General features: G+C 49.3%; 1 protein-coding gene across 14 annotated transcripts in view; it reads left to right on the top strand.

Annotated features, from left to right (window-relative positions):
• Nucleotides 1–17,214, top strand: part of SYNE2 (spectrin repeat containing nuclear envelope protein 2) — a 342,816-nt gene that overhangs the window by 324,251 nt on the left and 1,351 nt on the right. For 10 of the 14 annotated variants that reach the window (XM_086709562.1, XM_086709567.1, XM_086709569.1 and 7 more), the window contains 14 exons: nt 437–587; nt 915–1,097; nt 2,490–2,627; nt 4,451–4,645; nt 6,285–6,567; nt 7,101–7,169; nt 8,093–8,232; nt 10,149–10,263; nt 11,717–11,919; nt 12,948–13,148; nt 14,069–14,197; nt 15,727–15,918; nt 16,687–16,773; nt 17,140–17,189. In XM_086709562.1, the coding sequence (XP_086565688.1) occupies nt 437–587; nt 915–1,097; nt 2,490–2,627; nt 4,451–4,645; nt 6,285–6,567; nt 7,101–7,169; nt 8,093–8,232; nt 10,149–10,263; nt 11,717–11,919; nt 12,948–13,148; nt 14,069–14,197; nt 15,727–15,918; nt 16,687–16,773; nt 17,140–17,189 (2,136 nt within the window). The remainder of the gene's footprint in view (nt 1–436; nt 588–914; nt 1,098–2,489; nt 2,628–4,450; nt 4,646–6,284; nt 6,568–7,100; nt 7,170–8,092; nt 8,233–10,148; nt 10,264–11,716; nt 11,920–12,947; nt 13,149–14,068; nt 14,198–15,726; nt 15,919–16,686; nt 16,774–17,139; nt 17,190–17,214) is intronic. The other 4 variants (XM_086709572.1, XM_086709570.1, XM_086709566.1 and 1 more) reach the window with 4 other exon arrangements.

The following is a 17,214-nucleotide window of genomic DNA, read 5'->3' as shown; positions in this document are numbered from 1 at the left end:
TTCTGTTCACTCCGCTTCCAAGGCTGTTGGCAGAGAAGGCTCAGTAGGTGTGACCAGTGCGCATGAAGTGAATTATTCAAGAAAAAAATATAATCAGGGCAACAGCTTTCCCCAGCAGTCCTGGGCCTTGAGGTGTAACCACGCTGGCCACTGTGCCTCTGTGTCCCTAGCCACAAAGTAGTGGGAGCTCTGTCTCCTGCCTGCTAACCTCTGTGAACTTCAGGAACTCTGAAGGGCAGTCCTAGACAGAAGGTGTCCTGACCGAGAAGGGGATGTTTCTGGTTATTTCTTAGAAGAGGGATATCAGGGTCTCTTCCCCTAAACAGTGCCAGTGCGAGGGGTGTCGGGAATTGGGCCCATCAAGGGAGGGGGAAAAAAAAATGGAAGCTCATTGTTGAAATGGCTGGCTTATATTGAGGTGCTTTCCTCCTACCAGAATCGAAGAGACGTGGCGTCTGTGGCAGAAATTTCTAGATGATTACTCCCGCTTTGAGGACTGGCTCAAGTCAGCCGAGAGGACAGCAGCCTACCCGAATTCCTCAGAGGTGTTGTACACAAATGCCAAAGAAGAGCTGAAGAGGTTCGAGGTAAGGGCCCCCCTCCAGCCCGCTGCTCCTGGGAATCAAGCCTCTGGGCAATTCAGGTGACTCCCTTAAGGGGCCGGCTCCCCCCACCTCTGGCCAGGGCGGCGCAGTCCGCAGCCTGCCGGCAGCTGCTGAGTCCGCTTTGCCGGGCAAGACGCGGCACGCGGTGAACTTGAGAGGCCGTTCTTTAGCATCAGGGCAGGTGAAGCAGGCTCTCCGCCGCCACTTCATCCTAGGGGGGTAAGCCCTCGAGGCGGGCCGTCTGGGGCCGGGGAGGGGGCGGGCTGGCCCCCCGCGTGCCTTGGCACTGACGCGGCCCGTGTGTCGCAGGCCTTCCAGCGGCAGATCCACGAGAGGCTCACGCAGCTGGAGCTCATCAACAAGCAGTACCGGCGGCTGGCCCGGGAGAACCGCACGGACACTGCCAGCAAGCTGAAGCAGATGGTACACGAGGGCAACCAGCGCTGGGACAACCTCCAGAAGCGGGTCACGGCCGTCCTGCGGAGACTCAGAGTAACCTTGTTTACATCACCCGCCTTACTTGTAGCCTTTCGGGGAGAAGCGATGTGTGGTATCGGGCTTAGAGCGAAGCCATGGGTAGACTTCATTTCCGGCCTCAGCTACCTGAACGTTCTCCCAGTCGGCCTTCCCTTTGCTTTAAGCCGAAGCTGCCAGCATTCATGTTTTTTAAAGAGGTTGTTTGCCCAAGAATAGGCTTCTTAGGCGGGGCCTGGTTATGTGAGTTGTGGTAACAAGCGCATCATTTTTCCAATTCTGGATACCCGGAAGGCCTGCACGTTGGCTCACAGACTGCCCAGAGCCTGGGCCGCTGCCATTACCCGGTGTGGCAAAGGTGCCTCTTCGCCTGGAAAGAGGCCCCGCCTTGCCCATCTGCCCGTTTTTGTGTGTCCCGTTGGTTCTTGCACTGTGAGAGCTGGAGACAGAGCCCCCTCTGCATTGTGGAGCTTGGGGACAGTGATTATCCTCCGAATTTCAGAGCACATTGACCTAACCTCAGAGGTTGGGTTGGATTTTTAAATCTAATAGGCATTCACCTGAGATTTCTGGAATGTGGAAGGCTTGGGGTGTTAACCTTTGTGAGTCTAGTTGCAAACTGACCGGGCCAGTGTGGTCTATGGCTGCGGCAAGTAATTTTAACCCCTGCTTCTGTTCTCAGGGCAGAACATTCTTGAAATCATTCTAAGATGATGAAAATCTGGGCTTTTTTTTTTTTTTTTTAACCCTCAAGAAGGAGTGGGTTAGCTTTTCAGACAACCCCCCATGCATTAATTTCCTTATCTCCCACCGATTTGACTGTGAATGGTCATTTGGCACTGAATGCTGTCTGTCTGAGAATCGGCTGCCCATCTCTAAGGTGGTAACCCAAGAGGCATCCTTAATTGGAGGTGATAAATCTGGGTCTTCTTTCTCTGAGGGCACACATTCAGGATTACCTCAGTGAAGGCAAATGGGGCACTAGGCCAGGCTTAACCCTGACATCCATACTTTTCCATCTCGAAGCTACTAAATCTTTCTGTTAAGCAAAAGCTTCCACAGAAGGCTAACAGGTAAAAACAGGCAAGGTGCCTGGCCCGGACTTTGAGGGCGTTCCTCAAAGGGCAGGTTGGGAAAATCACTGACTCGGAGAATTACAGAATTGCTGAAAGGACCCGAAACGTCGCAGTCCGCGGTCCCACACCCTCACTTGCCCACAAAGACGCGAAGGCTCAGAGAAGTTGGGGCACTTGTTTGTGATCCCACAGCCAGGAGCAGAGCCCGGGCTCCCAACCCCACACTGGCCCTGATGCCCTGTGGGTCTCCTGGGGTACCCTTTTGTCTTGGCCAAAAGTAACCTTGCTGAACTGTCTTCTGCCATCCACCCAAACACCCGGTTCTCTTCTGCAGCATTTCACCAACCAGAGGGAAGAATTCGAGGGGACCCGGGAGAGCGTTCTCGTGTGGCTCACGGAGATGGACCTGCAGCTGACCAACGTGGAGCACTTCTCGGAGAGCGACGCCGACGACAAGATGCGCCAGTTGAATGTAAGGCCTGCACCCATGGCCCCTCTCGGGAGAATGCACCTCTGCAGGGGAGAGCCGGCCAAGCACAAACTTCACCTGACACCCTGAGAGCACATTCCAGAATTGTTAAAGCAGCCAGGCTGACCCCACCTGTGTCCCGCAGGGTTGTCACGAGAGAGGATACTGTTCCTTACAGTCAAGGGGCCACTGGCATGAGGCTCTGTATTCTTTGTCATTTATAATCATCCACAGGGTTCCAAACAGAACTTCACAAGGTGCTCTTATCCCCAGCTCTTGAGTCGGAGTGCAACGTGCGGGGTGTGGCAGGAAGAACATATGTATCAAGAGTGGGTTCATGAACAGACCTCTTCTGCTGTCTCAAATATGTGCATTTCGCTTTAATTTTACTGTAATTCCCTCCTGGGCTTTTAAAAGAAGTTGAAAAATAGAAATTTGCCTTCCTTTTTTTTTTTTTTTTTTTTTTTTTTTTTTTTTTTTTTTTAATTTATTTATTTATTTTTATTTATTTTTTTTTCCAACGTTTATTTATTTTTGGGACAGAGAGAGACAGAACATGAACGGGTGAGGGGCAGAGAGAGAGGGAGACACAGAATCGGAAACAGGCTCCAGGCTCTGAGCCATCAGCCCAGAGCCCGACGCGGGGCTCGAACTCACGGACCGTGAGATCGTGACCTGGTTGAAGTCGGACGCTTAACCGACTGCGCCACCCAGGCGCCCCTATTTATTTATTTTTAAATGTTTATTTTTGAGACAGAGACAAAGCATGAACGGGGGAGGGTCAGAGAGAGGGAGACACAGAATCTGAAACAGGCTCCAGGCTCTGAGCTGTCAGCACAGAGCCCGATGCGGGGCTCGAACTCACGGACCGCGAGATCATGACCTGAGCCGAAGTCGGCCGCTTAACCCCGACTGAGCCACCCAGGCGCCCCTTGCCTTCCTTAATGTAACGGCACCAATGCGGTGATTATTGGGTCAGCAGGACCAAATGCCCACGGGTGGTTTATTATGAGAAATTTTGTTTCCACTCAGTGTCAGTAAGACAAGTTTTGGCCCTCACACCCAGCGGCAGTAGATGTCTGTCCTTGCCAAACTTTTAGAATTATTTTAATTGTAACCGCTTCTTGGCCTTTTGGCTAAGATCAAGTGTAGAATTATTTTAATTGCAAAAGTCAGTGCCCAGAAGGGAGAGGGAAAAAATGCGCACAATCGTTTTATTTATTTTTTTCATGTTTATTTATTTTTGAGAGAGAGAGTGCATGCGGGGAAGGGGCAGAGAGAGATTGGGGGACAGAGGATCCGAAGGAGGCGGCGGGCTCTGCGCTGACAGCAGAGGGCCCAGTGCAGGGGTCGAACCCACAACCCACAAGATCATGACCCGAGCCGAAGTCGGACCCTCAACCCACTGAGCCACCCGGGCGCCCCCCTACAGTCATTTTAAATTATCTAAATCTTGGGGCGCCTGGGTGGCACAGTCGGCTAAGCGTCCGACTTCAGCCAGGTCACGATCTCGCGGTCCATGAGTTCGAGCCCCGCGTCAGGCTCTGGGCTGATGGCTCGGAGCCTGGAGCCTGTTTCCGATTCTGTGTCTCCCTCTCTCTCTGCCCCTCCCCCGTTCATGCTCTGTCTCTCTCTGTCCCAAAAATAAATAAAAAACGTTGAAAAAAAAAAAATTTAAAAAAAATAAATTCTCTAAATCTTTATTGTCGCTTTGTTAAAAAATCGATGAAGCTCGCGTCCTGGGTGAAAGAACGAAGTAGACATCGTCTGGATCCTCAGGGAAACTTTCCTTCTTTGAAATCGTCTCTCTCTCCTATTCTGAATAGGGTTTCCAACAGGAAATTACATTAAATACCAACAAGATCGATCAGCTCATCGTGTTCGGGGAGCAGCTGATTCAGAAGAGCGAGCCCCTGGACGCCGTGCTGATCGAGGACGAGCTGGAGGAGCTGCACCGCTACTGCCAGGAGGTCTTCGGCCGCGTCTCGCGGTTCCACCGCCGGCTGACCTCCCGCGCTCCGGTAAGGGGAGCGCACGCTCGTGCGGAGCGCCTCCGGGCTGCGCAAACTTGACGGTTCACCGACTGGGCTCCGCACACTTGACGTCTGGCCAAATTTTTACAGAGCTGGAAACCTATGTACTGGTCAGCTGTGACGTATTTTATGGTAAAAAGGAGAGCAAAACCGTTCTGTTTCTGCTTTTATTACCCCAGAGTCACACTTAACTTGGGGGCTCCCATTACCCGATGGAAGGGACGGCATTTCTGAAAGTTTTTGCGCCCCTCAACTGTTTTCTGTGTGTTCCTCAGCCCAGGGCTCTCCTCACATGTGTCAGCACCCGTAGGATATGCGGATATATGTTCTGGTTTTGCTTACGGTACTAATTTGGGAATGTGTTGGCCTTTTCCTCTTAGTGTCTGGGAGCCTTAAAAAGTTGTTCGTTTTGAGAGAGAGAGAGAGAGAGAGAGAGACTGAGTGTGAGTGGGGGAGGGGCAGAGAGAGAGAGAGGGAGACGCAGGCTCCAGGCTCCGAGCTGTCAGCACAGAGCCCAACATAGGGCTCGAACTCACAAACCATGAGATCATGACCTGAGCCAAAATCAAGAATTGGACGCTTAGCTGACACTGAGCCACCCGGGCACCCCTGTTCTCACCTGTGAAGTGACAAAAGCACCAGTTTCCCATAGCAACTGTGAAGTTTCCCTGGCAGAGGGACCTTCTGGGAAGTTGAGGTGACATTCAGGCCACTATTCAAAGTTCATTGCCTTTGTGTGCCAGAAGCTTTCATGATAACCATATTGAGCAACACAACTGGCCATTTTTTCCTTTTTTGTGTCTCCAACTGGCTAACTTGATGGTTATTTCTTCATCAGACATAGCCTTAAAAGTCACTATAGGTTCCTCATTTCTAAATGTATCAGTTTCTAGGCATTTCTCTTAAACCAAGGCATTACAACATAGGAAGAATAAGGTTCTGCATCCTGAACAATAAGATGGAGGGGTAAGAAAGAAAGAATCTGGTACATATAGTCATGAAGTTGTGAATCTTAGCCAGAATACTCTTAATGGCCTTACATTTTTTTTTTTATTTAAAATTTTCTGATTCTTGGAGAAACCTACCATTAACCACTAATAAAATGTTGGCCTCCATTTTCTTCTAGGGAAAGTTGTTTAACTTAGACCATCAAATGTCAGGTTTCTCCTAGGAAAGAGGCTGGGCTTTGCCGAAAATACAGATTCCGGGCCTCACACTAAAGTGTCTAAATTAGAATAATCACAACTAGGCCCTGGGAACCTGATTCTTTTTTCTTTAAAAAAAATTTTTTTTAAGTTTACTTATTTTGAGACAGTGACCAGGGGAGGGGCAGAGGGAGAGAGGGAGAGAGAGAATCCCAAGCAGGCCCCATGCTACCAGTGCAGAGTCTGACACGGGGCTTCATCTCACAAACCATGAGATCCTGACCTGAGCCAAAATCAAGACTCTGACGCTTAACCAACTGAACCACCCAGGTGCACCTAACCCGATTCTTTTTTAAAGCGGCCACAGAAATGTGGGCAGTGGCCATTTTCAGGAACTGCCAGACAAGGCAGACTCCCTGTGCACCTCACAGCTGCAAGCCTCTAATGTGGTTCATTCTGAAAACTGGACATCCCCACTTTAGGGCTTGGAAGATGAAAAAGAGGCCTCCGAGAATGAAACGGACATGGAGGACCCCAGAGAGATCCAGGCTGACTCTTGGCGCAAAAGGAGAGAGAGCGAGGAACCCTCTTCCCCTCAGTCCCTTTGTCATCTGGTGCCCCCGGCGCCGGGGCCCGAGCGGTCTGGCTGTGAGACCCCCGTCAGCGTGGACTCCATCCCTCTGGAGTGGGATCACACAGGTGACGTGGGGGGCTCCTCCTCTCACGAAGATGATGAGGAAGGCCCATACTACAGTGCACTATCAGGTAACAGCCCCTGTTTCCAGAGCCCTTGACATCGACCCACTTGGTTATGTTTTTAGCACTGTAGCAACATGGCCATCTCTGGATGACCCAGAGTCCAGCTCATGGCTGACCCAGACCTCTGTGGCTTCTTGTGTTCTGTCCTGCCCACTTTGACTTCCCTGAGAGTGGCTCATTCCTATGACAGGTGGAATGAAAGGGAAAAAGGAACGAAATTCACCTGGGGACATTAAGGCTATTCTCTGATGGCTCTGGCTGTCTGGGAGGCTCATCAGTGAACTTTTCAGTTGAGTTCTTCAGAGCATTGGTAGATTGTCTCCATTCTTTTCCGTGGACTCCCCCCTCTCCCACAACGGCTTCAAACCGTCAAGAGTCGGCTGAAAAAAATCCTTTCGGTTTTTTAAACCTTTTTAATAAGACAGATCCAAGGTAGTTACTCTTCTCCCAGCTGACAATGTTTCTACTGTTTTAACTTAATACTTGGGCATTCATCTACAGATGCCTGCGGTGAGGAAAATGACATTATTCTTTTTCAGATGTAGAAATCCCTGAAAATCCTGAGGCCTATCTTAAAATGACCACAAAAACTTTGAAAGCGTCTTCTGGTAGGCCCCTGACCGTGCATGTGTCTCAACATGGCAGCCTCCTGTGGCGAACACTGCATCCTAAACCTCGCTCCCATGTCATGTCTGACCTCTGCCTTCTGTGGACACCATGCGCCTTGGTCCTTGTGTCATGGTGTATTTACACTGCCGTACTCACACATACCTGCGTGCTCCTTACAGAACCCCGCCCAGACAGGAGCAGTCTCCATGCTGTCCTTCTCCTGCCCCTCAGGCCTGTGCAGAAGGGAATTCTTCATGGTGTCTTTTAAAACTTTAATCCCCCCCCCACCCCCCGCCATCTAACTGAAGTTCTTCGGCATAGACCAAGCTTTCTTCACGGTGGCTTGGTTTGCAACCCCTTCCTTCCTTGCTTACGGTGCTTCCTGGGAAGAGGATGGGTGGGCAGGGGTAAAAGTACTGTTGCATTAGCCACAGGAGAAGAAACCTTCCTTTCCTTGATTTGCAGTTCTAACCAATGTTCCCTGCCCCATCGCCATGTGCAGTGGTGGGGTAGTGCCACGAGCGGCCCTCTGGCCCCCAGGTCCATCCTGACGTTCACTCTCCCCCACTCCTGAGGGGTCTTCAGTCCTTCTGGCCCTTTGACCTGGCCTCGCTGCCAGTGTCCCCGCCACTAGACGCCCGGCTCCAAAACACCATTCATCTTCAAAAAATCCTGTGTTTGTTGTGCTCCATCGTGAACCCATCTAGTGAAGGCACAATGCTGCTCAGTTGCATGACTCTCATTTCATTCCCTTCTGGGGCGTACTGACATTTTGCAAATGTGCATGCTTTGCAAGGAAAGCTGCAGAACTCATATTATACTATAACCTGATGCCATGTTACCCATGACCTTTTTTTGTGTAACTAAGTATGAATCCTTTGGTTGGAGAGAATGGACTGTCACTTGCTGTGTTTTGTTTCAGGGAAATCCATTTCTGAGGACCACTCATGGCATGTTCCTGACAGCCCTTCCTGCCCCAAGCATCGCTACAAACAAATGGGAAGTGATAGGAATGTACAAACCATCCCCTCAGATTCCAGCACTCCCTATAAACCAGCCTATGTAAGTCTCGACTGCACTGAGAATATAACCCAAGTGCATTAGTAGTTGAAATTCTTAAGAGAGAGAGAGAGAGAGATTGGTGTATGCTGCGTGTGCTCACTTTCAAGGGGGATTTTGAGCTGGTTTTCCCATGGTGACAGTATCTCTGCTGAGCCGTCCATACATCATTAGAACCCTGGCAAAACATACTAGAGTTAAAGACTGGTTTCTGGCCAAGAACGATCTTTGTGTACATGAACATGACGCGGCAGTGATTATTACTGTTGAGTCAGTCATCCGTGCAAGTAATGGAGAAGCAACATACTGGCTTTCCTGAGCTGCTCCCAAACTGTGTTCTGTTTACATTTTGACTGCATGTCCTATTCAAAACATTGTGACTTCGTACTCAGGAAGATTTGACCATGTACAGTGGTAGACATAGGTTTGATTCCTAACCCCACCAATAGAGTGCTCTGGGGCCACAGCACTTTGCCTTGCCTCCTTAAGCCTTCCTCACCTGAGGATAAACCTACTTTCCATTAATTGTTGTCTGTGTTGATTTGTAAGAATGTATAAAGAAGGCTCTTAGAAGTGGTCACTGTTACGATTATTACTATTTTTACTACCATATGTGGTTCGTTGTTGTTGTTTATAACAGTGACCATTCCTTCTTCATTATGGTTTCCTCGGGCAACATGAGTCCTTGGTATGCTCTGGCTGTGCAGCCGTTGGGGGCCGCCAGCCTAGGATTTAACGTTGGCTCCAGATCAGCCTCAGCACAGAGGACTAGGGAGGAGCGAGTTGAAATTCAAATGTCTCTGTGCACTTTTAATCATCCTCTTCTAGAGAAACCAGAAGCGGTGGTGGGCATCACTGAATTAATCCGCCAAGTGCCCACTGTGTCTAAGAATGGATAGTGCTAGATAATTGGAGAAGCTTCTGCCCGTATACGGTCAGGCCCAAGTCATTTGATAGCGGGCTGCCATGCCCAGTTCAGCAGCTCTTCCTCTTGCTTAGTAAGCAGCTGTCAGTTTTAATCTGCCCCTCTGTGATGCAGAATAAGACCTGACAGTCGTGGGGAGAGGGAGGGACCCCAGCACCTCACCTTTGCTTTGTATCCAGGGCCACATGGTTTGGCCTCCCCCAGCATTGATGCTTGTGTTCCTCTCCTGGCCAGTTTCAAAAGCCTCCACCCTTTTCTGTGTGCCTGGAACCAGGCGTGTCACCAGAAATCTGAAGGGAGGGGGCGGGGGCAGTATTTTTTTCATTCCACGCAAGTAGGCCATATGGACACAAACCAAAGAAAGCATGGCTTTACTAAAAAGGATACCTTTATTTTTGGAAAGTCCTGAGATAATAGGCCAGTCAGCTCTGCACTAACAGAAGAGTCAATATGTGCAGTGAAAGATAAATGCTCAGTAATGAATGACCCCCGGAGGCAGATTTGTCCTCTGTGTTTCCAATTCTGGGGATAATCTGCCAACCAGCTCCACAGAGTGACGAGGAGGGATGACTAAATTTTGTAAAACACTCTGCAAAAGCGAAAGTGTGCACACAGTAACAGCCTGGTAGCTCAGCGGTGGTTTTTAGCTTTTTTTTTTTTTTTTTTTGCATGTTTCATTTGAGAAGTGTTAGGAAGCCCCGAATTAGGCCGTTTTATTTCCAATACTCACCTCTCCCCTGCTCCCCCCCAGCAGTCTTGGTCTTTACTAAGGCTTTATTTCTGCCGTTAGCTCTGCTATAAATGCACCCAATAAAGAAACTCCATATTAATATTAATAATCATTATATTAAAAATAATTATTAATCGCGTAATATTAATATTAAAAGGAAAGGGGTCCCATATCTTCATTTCCTACCTGTTCCTATGAACCAAGATACTCTTCATACAGCCTTTGAAATTTATAAGTGGTAACATAAAAATCGGCTCATTCTAGGTAAAGCTGCTGCTATCCCCAGGCACTGACGGTGGCAAAGAAGGTGCCAGAGCCTTGAATGGCAGCTCACAGCAGGAAGACGAGGGACTTGCTGCTCTCACCGGGCAGCAGTCAGGTACAGATAAATTAGGCCGTCAAATTAGGACAGGTCAAGGCTATATTTTGGGTCAGCTGAGCATTTAATTTAAGTCATTGCTCGACAGGGGCGCCTGGGTGGCGCAGTCGGTTAAGCGTCCGACTTCAGCCGGGTCACGATCTCGCGGTCCGTGAGTTCGAGCCCCGCGTCAGGCTCTGGGCTGATGGCTCGGAGCCTGGAGACTGTTTCTGATTCTGTGTCTCCCTCTCTCTCTGCACCTCCCTCGTTCATGCTCTGTCTCTCTCTGTCCCAAAAATAAATAAAAACGTTAAAAAAAAAAAAAAAAAATTTAAGTCATTGCTCGACAGAACATTAATTAAGAATTGACCAACTGTAATCCACCAAAATGGCTAAACTTAGTCTACAGCAGCCATTGTTATTTTCGAATCAGCTGACTTGTAGGGCACCTTGCTGGCTCAGTCAGTAGAACGTGCGATTCTTGATCTTGGGGTTGTGAGTTTGAGCCCCACGTTGGGTGTGAAGATTACTTAAAAAAATAAAGTTTTAAAGCAAAAACAGAAATCAGCTGACTTGTATTTACGAACAAATTCCTAGGCTTTTTACTTGCAAAACTATTCTTTTTTTTTTTTTTTTAATGTTTATTTTTGAGAGAGAGACACCGAGACAGAGTGTGGGCGGGGTTGGGGCAGAGAGGTAGACACAGAATCCAAAGTAGGCTCCAGGCTCCGAGCTGTCAGCACAGAGCCTGACGCAGGGCTCGAGCCCACAAACTACAAGGTCATGACCTGAGCTGAAGTTGGATGCTCAACCAACTGAGCCACCCAGGTGTCCTTCAAAACTATTCTTTAAATATTGACCAATGAGGGGGGTTGTGGGAAGGGGGATGGGCTAAATGGGTAAGGGGCATTAAGGAGTCTACTGCTGAAATCACTGTTTCAGTATATGCTAACTAATTTGAATGTAAATTTTAAAAAAGAAAATTAAAAAAGAAAAATATTGACCAATGAGCCTCATATGAAGTGCATATTTTAATGTCACTTGTATATAAAGATCAGACAGGAAGATGATGTCCAAAGAGCAGTCAGGTGGCTCCTCTTGAGACCAGTTCAATGATTATAAAAGTAATTATTCTCCCAAGCCAAAAGTCGAACTGATAGAATTGACCCGATCATTCATGAACCAGAAGAGAAAGTGCCAGAAAACAGCATAAACTAAACTGCTGAACATTGGACTGCAGTACATGTTGGCACCATGTTGGGTCTCGTAGCCCGTTCCGTACCTCATCCCAGCCTCTGTGGGAGGGTGGTGGCACCGGCCTTGAACCACAGCAAGGGGACGGCGAGGACTCCTGAAGCCAAGCCTCCTGCAAGGAGCATCCCCTTCAGGTTTTGCCATCCTGACCCTGGACTAGCTGGAGACCGGGAAATCTGTTGGGGCTACTGCTTCTTTTTACCGCGACTTTTTATTCCAGGCGCCTTTGACAGATGGGAGCTGATTCAAGCACAAGAACTTCACAATCAACTTAGGATGAAACAAAACTTGCAACAGCTCAATTCCAAGATCAGCGACATCACCACTTGGCTGAAAAAAACGGAAGCAGAGCTGGAAACGTTAAAGATGGCAGAACCTCCCTCTGATATCCACGAAATGGAGCTCAGAGTGAAGCAGCTCAAGGTGAGGGGGAGGTGTGGAGGGAAGAGGGATCCAGAACGTGCCTAGTGGACGCTCGCTGTGCAGGACCAGCAGGTTACACCTGTCAGCGGTGTAGGTGGCAGGCTGCAAGCAGGGGTAGTGCTCAGTCTGTCCCGTTCCACTTCTGTAACGGGCAAGGACGCAGATGTAGGTTTTCGTTTCCATGCAGAAGATCATCGGCACATGATCCCAAAGCCCCCAGCGGTGCTGGGGAGGTGCATCTCAGATCCCCTGTGCTGGAAAGATCTGACTTCAGAGACCCCTCTAGACTCGTAAGGAGGTGCTAGTGGGCACCACCAGGCAGCTGAAAAACGCCCTTCCAAACTGTGCAATCCAGGCTGGTGGGGGAGCATTGAGAATGGGGGCGGGGGGAGGATCAGCTCACCTGCTGATGAATTCTGTGGCCTGATGTAGCTACTCTGTTACCCAGTTAGAATTTGTCACCCACATAGTCGGCCGTTGCCCCACTAGAACTAGCCAGGGAGCAGGGGAGAGGCAATAGGAGCCCTGCGCTTTGGCCGGGGGGGGGCCTGAGCCTGAGCTCCTAAGACAACCCAGGGCAGGGGTTTAGGGTACCCAGGCAGTCTTCACATGGGTATTAGTATTTTACTTTGTGCATCTGTTATCTGGGTTAACTATTCACCCTAAGTAATAATACTTCTGTGATATCGAGGGATTCGTGCAGGTTAACTACATGTACTTTATCTGAAAGACTTCTAATGTGGTCCAGAAATAAGCCAACCAGGACTCGGCAGGGTCTACTCATGCCTGTGGCTGAGTCGACCAGCCAGGAGCCAGGCCTCTACTCTCAGCCTGGCCAGCCAAGGTCACTGACCTTGTGAGGCAGCTCCTCACCTGATACCGCCCAGCCAGTTGAAAGCAAGTTGGCTCTTGCTTCTGCCGCCACAGCTCAGAGAAGCCTTTGGCAGATCCGTTCCCTGCTGAGGTTCAAATGAACCCCACATCGCTATTTTCAGAATGCCTAACCCAGTCTTTTCCCTCTGCGGTAGGAAATACTAAAAGCCTTTGACACGTACAAGGCTCTAGTGGTCTCCGTCAACATGAGCAGCGAGGAATATCTGCAGACTGAGAGCGCAGAGTCCAAAGAGCTCCAAGGTCGCGTCGGCCAGCTGGCGCTGCACTGGGATGCAGCACAGGGTGCGGTGGAGAGCTGGAGAGCGGGCTTACGGAGAGCCCTCGTGCAGTGCCAGGTACGCCGGCCCCCAGGCCCGGCCCACATGGGTGGGAGAGGCAGATATTTTTATCCTAGTCAGGATGCTTTGGCACACAAACACAGCTTGTGTTAGGAAACATGTGCTTTATCGTTTTGTTTCCAAGAGGCTCAGCTGCTGTCCTGCCCTGTGTCTCCTGCTCTGCTGCCCCGGCCCATTCTTAGCATAAGGGTTCCAGCGAACATTCCAGTAGGTCAGAAATGCCGCCCCACGCTGCCCCATCTCTGTCCTTTTGCCAGGAGGACCGTATGTATAGCAGGGCGATTAAGAGACCTGGCTCAGAACAAGGAGTGGTTTAACCCAACCCTAGAGCTTTAGTAGTTGTGCGACTCTGAGCAAATCACTGTGCCGGCTAGACCTCTGTTTTCTCATCTGAAAAATGGGAATCATGTTAGTCCTTACCTCACAAGGTAATCTTAGCCCAGCCCTCAGCACATGGTAAATGCTCATCCCGTGTGAGCTCTAACCCCATCTCTGGAACGCGAGCCCCACCAGCAAGACCCCGTGCCCATGTGTCCCTGGGCCACGGCCTGTCCTGTTGGGGTGTCTCCCTTTGCCGCTGAATCCAGATTTGTGGAGTCGTTTGTGTGGTCTTTCTGTGTCATAGCAGGTGTGGCGTTGTGAAGCCCGGCCTTTCTGCTAGCACTCGTCACTTGACATGCATCACGCCTCCTGGGACTGTGCCACCTGCATCCTCTTTGTGGCTTTCCCTTTTCCTTGTTGGGGGGCCCTGGCATTTAGTTTAAATCTGGCCCTTTTATTCATCGGATAAAGACCAGAGCAAATACTATGAAGGCCCAACACATCAAGCTGCTTCTCAGCACACCTGCCCTCAGAGAAAGGGCAATACTATGACGTGTTGTGTGTGTGTGTGTGTGTGTGTGTGTGTGTGTTTAAAGGACTTCCACCAGTTGAGTCAAGATCTGCTACTGTGGTTAGCGAGTGCTGAGAGCCGGAGGCAGAAGGCTCGTGTCACGGACCCAGAGGCAGACCCCCAGGTGCTCCTGGAGTGTCAGGAAGAACTGATGGTAAGTTTCCTCCTAAGGGGTCCTGCACTGCCGCTGGCCCCTGGCAGGTGAGGACTCAGGGAGCTGCCCCTCGTGTTTCTTGGAACAACACCAGCGTGACATTTTGCTCTCGTGTTCCAGTTGGTAGTAGTTCTGAAGCAGGATGGCTTGCAGAGATGAAGGGCCAGGGCTAAAAGCAGGAAGTCCTTAAGACTCTCGGGAACGGGGGACGTAGGGGTTTAGCAATATCCTGAGAAACATAAGGCCGTTTGATTAGAAGTATTTTCTCCTTTGTGAATATCAGGACTCCCTGGGGGAAAATATGCTCAATTACTCCACAGACACAATGAGCTATATGAGTTTTCTAAATCTGCTATTGAAAAGTCTTTATTTCTTGAAGGGCAGTTGTGTTTTCATATATTTTTTTCACTAACCAGGTGACTTTCTTAGCCATAAGTTTGTAGGTGATTCAGTTATAAACAGTTTAAACTTAAAGTACTGGTCATTATTTTAAAAGCTTTTTTTTTTTAATGTTTGCTTAGAGAGAGAGGGAGAAAGAGAGGGAGAGAGAGAATCCCAAGCAGGTTCTGCACCATCAGTGCAGAGCCCAGTGCAGGGCTCAGTCCCAGGAACCATGAGATCACGACCTGAGCTGAAAGCAAGAGTTGGACACTCAACTGACTGAGGCACCCAGGTGCCCCTTAAAAAACATGTTTATAGGGGTACCCGGGTGGCTCAGTCAGTTGAGCGGCTGACTTCAGCTCAGGTCATGATCCCACGGGGTTTGTGGGACCGAACCCCACATCAAGGCTCTGTGCTGACAGCTCAGAGCCTGGAGCCTGCTTTGGCTTCTCTCTCTCCCTTTCTGCCCCTCCCCCACTCACATTCTTCAAAAATAAACATTAAAAATTCTTTAAATAAAAATAAAAAAATTTTTATGCTAAAATCCTTGTAAAGCCCCACTCTCAAGAAGAGTGCCGTCCAGTAACCTTTCTGCAGTGAAGAAGATGTTCTATATCTGCACTGTCCAGTCTGATAGCTACTAGCCACAGGTGGCTGTTGAGCACTTGAAACGTGGCTATTGTGGCTGAGACTGAATTGTAATTTTAAATCGCCACATGTTGTGTAGTGGCTACCAAAAGGGACAGCAAGCAAGGTAATCGACCACACAGGCTGACTCACCAGACACATGCCTCTATTCCTATAAAGTATGCTTAAGCTGCTGTTTCTCAACTTACCCAATTCAGATTTCTTCCTTGACTTTGCTCCTGTGGTGGACAAAGGTCTAGTCTTCCCCTCACTTCTTCCAACTCCTCCAGCCTCAAGCTGTCTTCAGAATGAGGAGTGGAAAATAGGGGCAAGGTGTCACCTACTTGCTGCCCAAATGATGCTAGACTTGCAGACACACCCAGGTACATAGCTAGTAGAATGTTCTGGAGTTGACCACCACCCATCATCCATCCCGGAACTGTCCTGGCACTAAGCAAGCGCCATCTGGCCACAGTAAGCAGCGGCTATTTTTATTTGTATTTCACACATTTTATTTTTAGCAACTGAAAAAGGAGCTCGTGGAACGTGAACCTCAAGTAAACACCTTACAAGAGCTTTCAAACAGCCTTCTTATTAAGGGGCATGGCGAAGACTACATTGAGGCTGAAGAGAAGGTACATGTTATTGAGAAGAAACTCAAACAGTTACTTGAGCAAGTGTCCCAAGACTTAATGTCCTTGCAGGGCAGCCAGGTGAGTCCACTTGTGGCTTTTAAATACGTGTGGTATCAGATGCCAACAGGAAAGCAGAATGGCAGGCCTCGCTGTGGGGCAAAGGCTATAAGCACGTGGTCCGAGTGGCGCCTCGAGTCCCGCCCCTTCTACCTGGGCGGCCTTAAAAAGTTACACAAACTCTTTGACACAGTTCTGTCCTTTACGAGAGAGACAATATGGTACCTACCTGTTCGTATGGCTGGCGTGTGAAAAACCAGTCTAATCCCTCTATCATTTCTGTCTTTCCTTCATGCGGAGTAGACTTGAGAGTACTCCTTCACCGTCCAGGGCGCTCTCTGCTGCCCACTCTCTCATTTTTCTACTTTCTTGTCTTTAAAATGTGCTCCAACTCAGAACGAATGGATACCCATACCATGGCTTCACCAGACTTGAGGGAGGCCCACCCCTCCATTCTAGAGTGACATTTCTACCTGTACAGCCAAGGCTATAGTGTGTTGATGGCCACATGATCCTTCAGCACATCTGGCAAGCTGTCAACCCTTGATGCAGCTAAACTCGGTCTCCCCCCATGTGCGCTATGGGTTTTTAATGCTGTGCTTGGCCTTGCCTTGTTTACATTCCTTTCTGACTGGAGAAGTCTGTGTTAAAGGGCTCTCTCTTCCAGAAAGATTTGAGCTGGGGGAGGGGTGAGCAGAGCAGTGAAACTGCATGAAGCACGTTTTGCGCTCTTGAGATTACTCAGAACCTCTGTTTCCCTGAACTGAACCCTTGGGGTGTGGATTTCAGAACCCAGACCCATCTCTGCCCAGCTTGGACGAGGTAGACTCTGGAGACGAGCCTCCAGCTGCAGCCACACCAGCTTCCCAAGCCAAGGTGAGAGCCCCTTTCTGCCCCGAGAAGCACGCTGGTTATTTTTTGAAGTTACTGAGATGACAGGAACTGGAGACTCCGCCCCCCAGTAGGCTGTGAAAGATGGGAGCCCTTCTAGTGTTGTCGAAGGGGCTTCGTGATCTCTCCCCATTAACAACAGATCAACAAACTGGACCGCGAAGCTCTTGTTACTTTAACAAACCCAATGATTTCTTACCTCCTGGAGTATAATCTCAAATGTATTTGTCTGGTTTCAAAAGCTTGGCAGAAAGATGAGCTAAGGAAGGTGTATAATTTAAGAAGGAAGGAGGTTTTATCATGGACAGGACTAACCAGTCTTCACTTACTAACTGGGTTGTTTTTATCCAGCAGTTTGGAGCAGGGAGGATGACGAAAGACCAGAACAAGGCGGACAGCAGGTAGGGGGGATGCAGTCACAGAAAT

This window comes from Puma concolor, chromosome B3 (assembly GCF_028749965.1).
Source record: "Puma concolor isolate L17-30 chromosome B3, mPumCon1.1.hap2, whole genome shotgun sequence".
NCBI lineage: Eukaryota > Metazoa > Chordata > Mammalia > Carnivora > Felidae > Puma > Puma concolor.
This window is presented reverse-complemented; position numbering and strand designations above follow the sequence as displayed.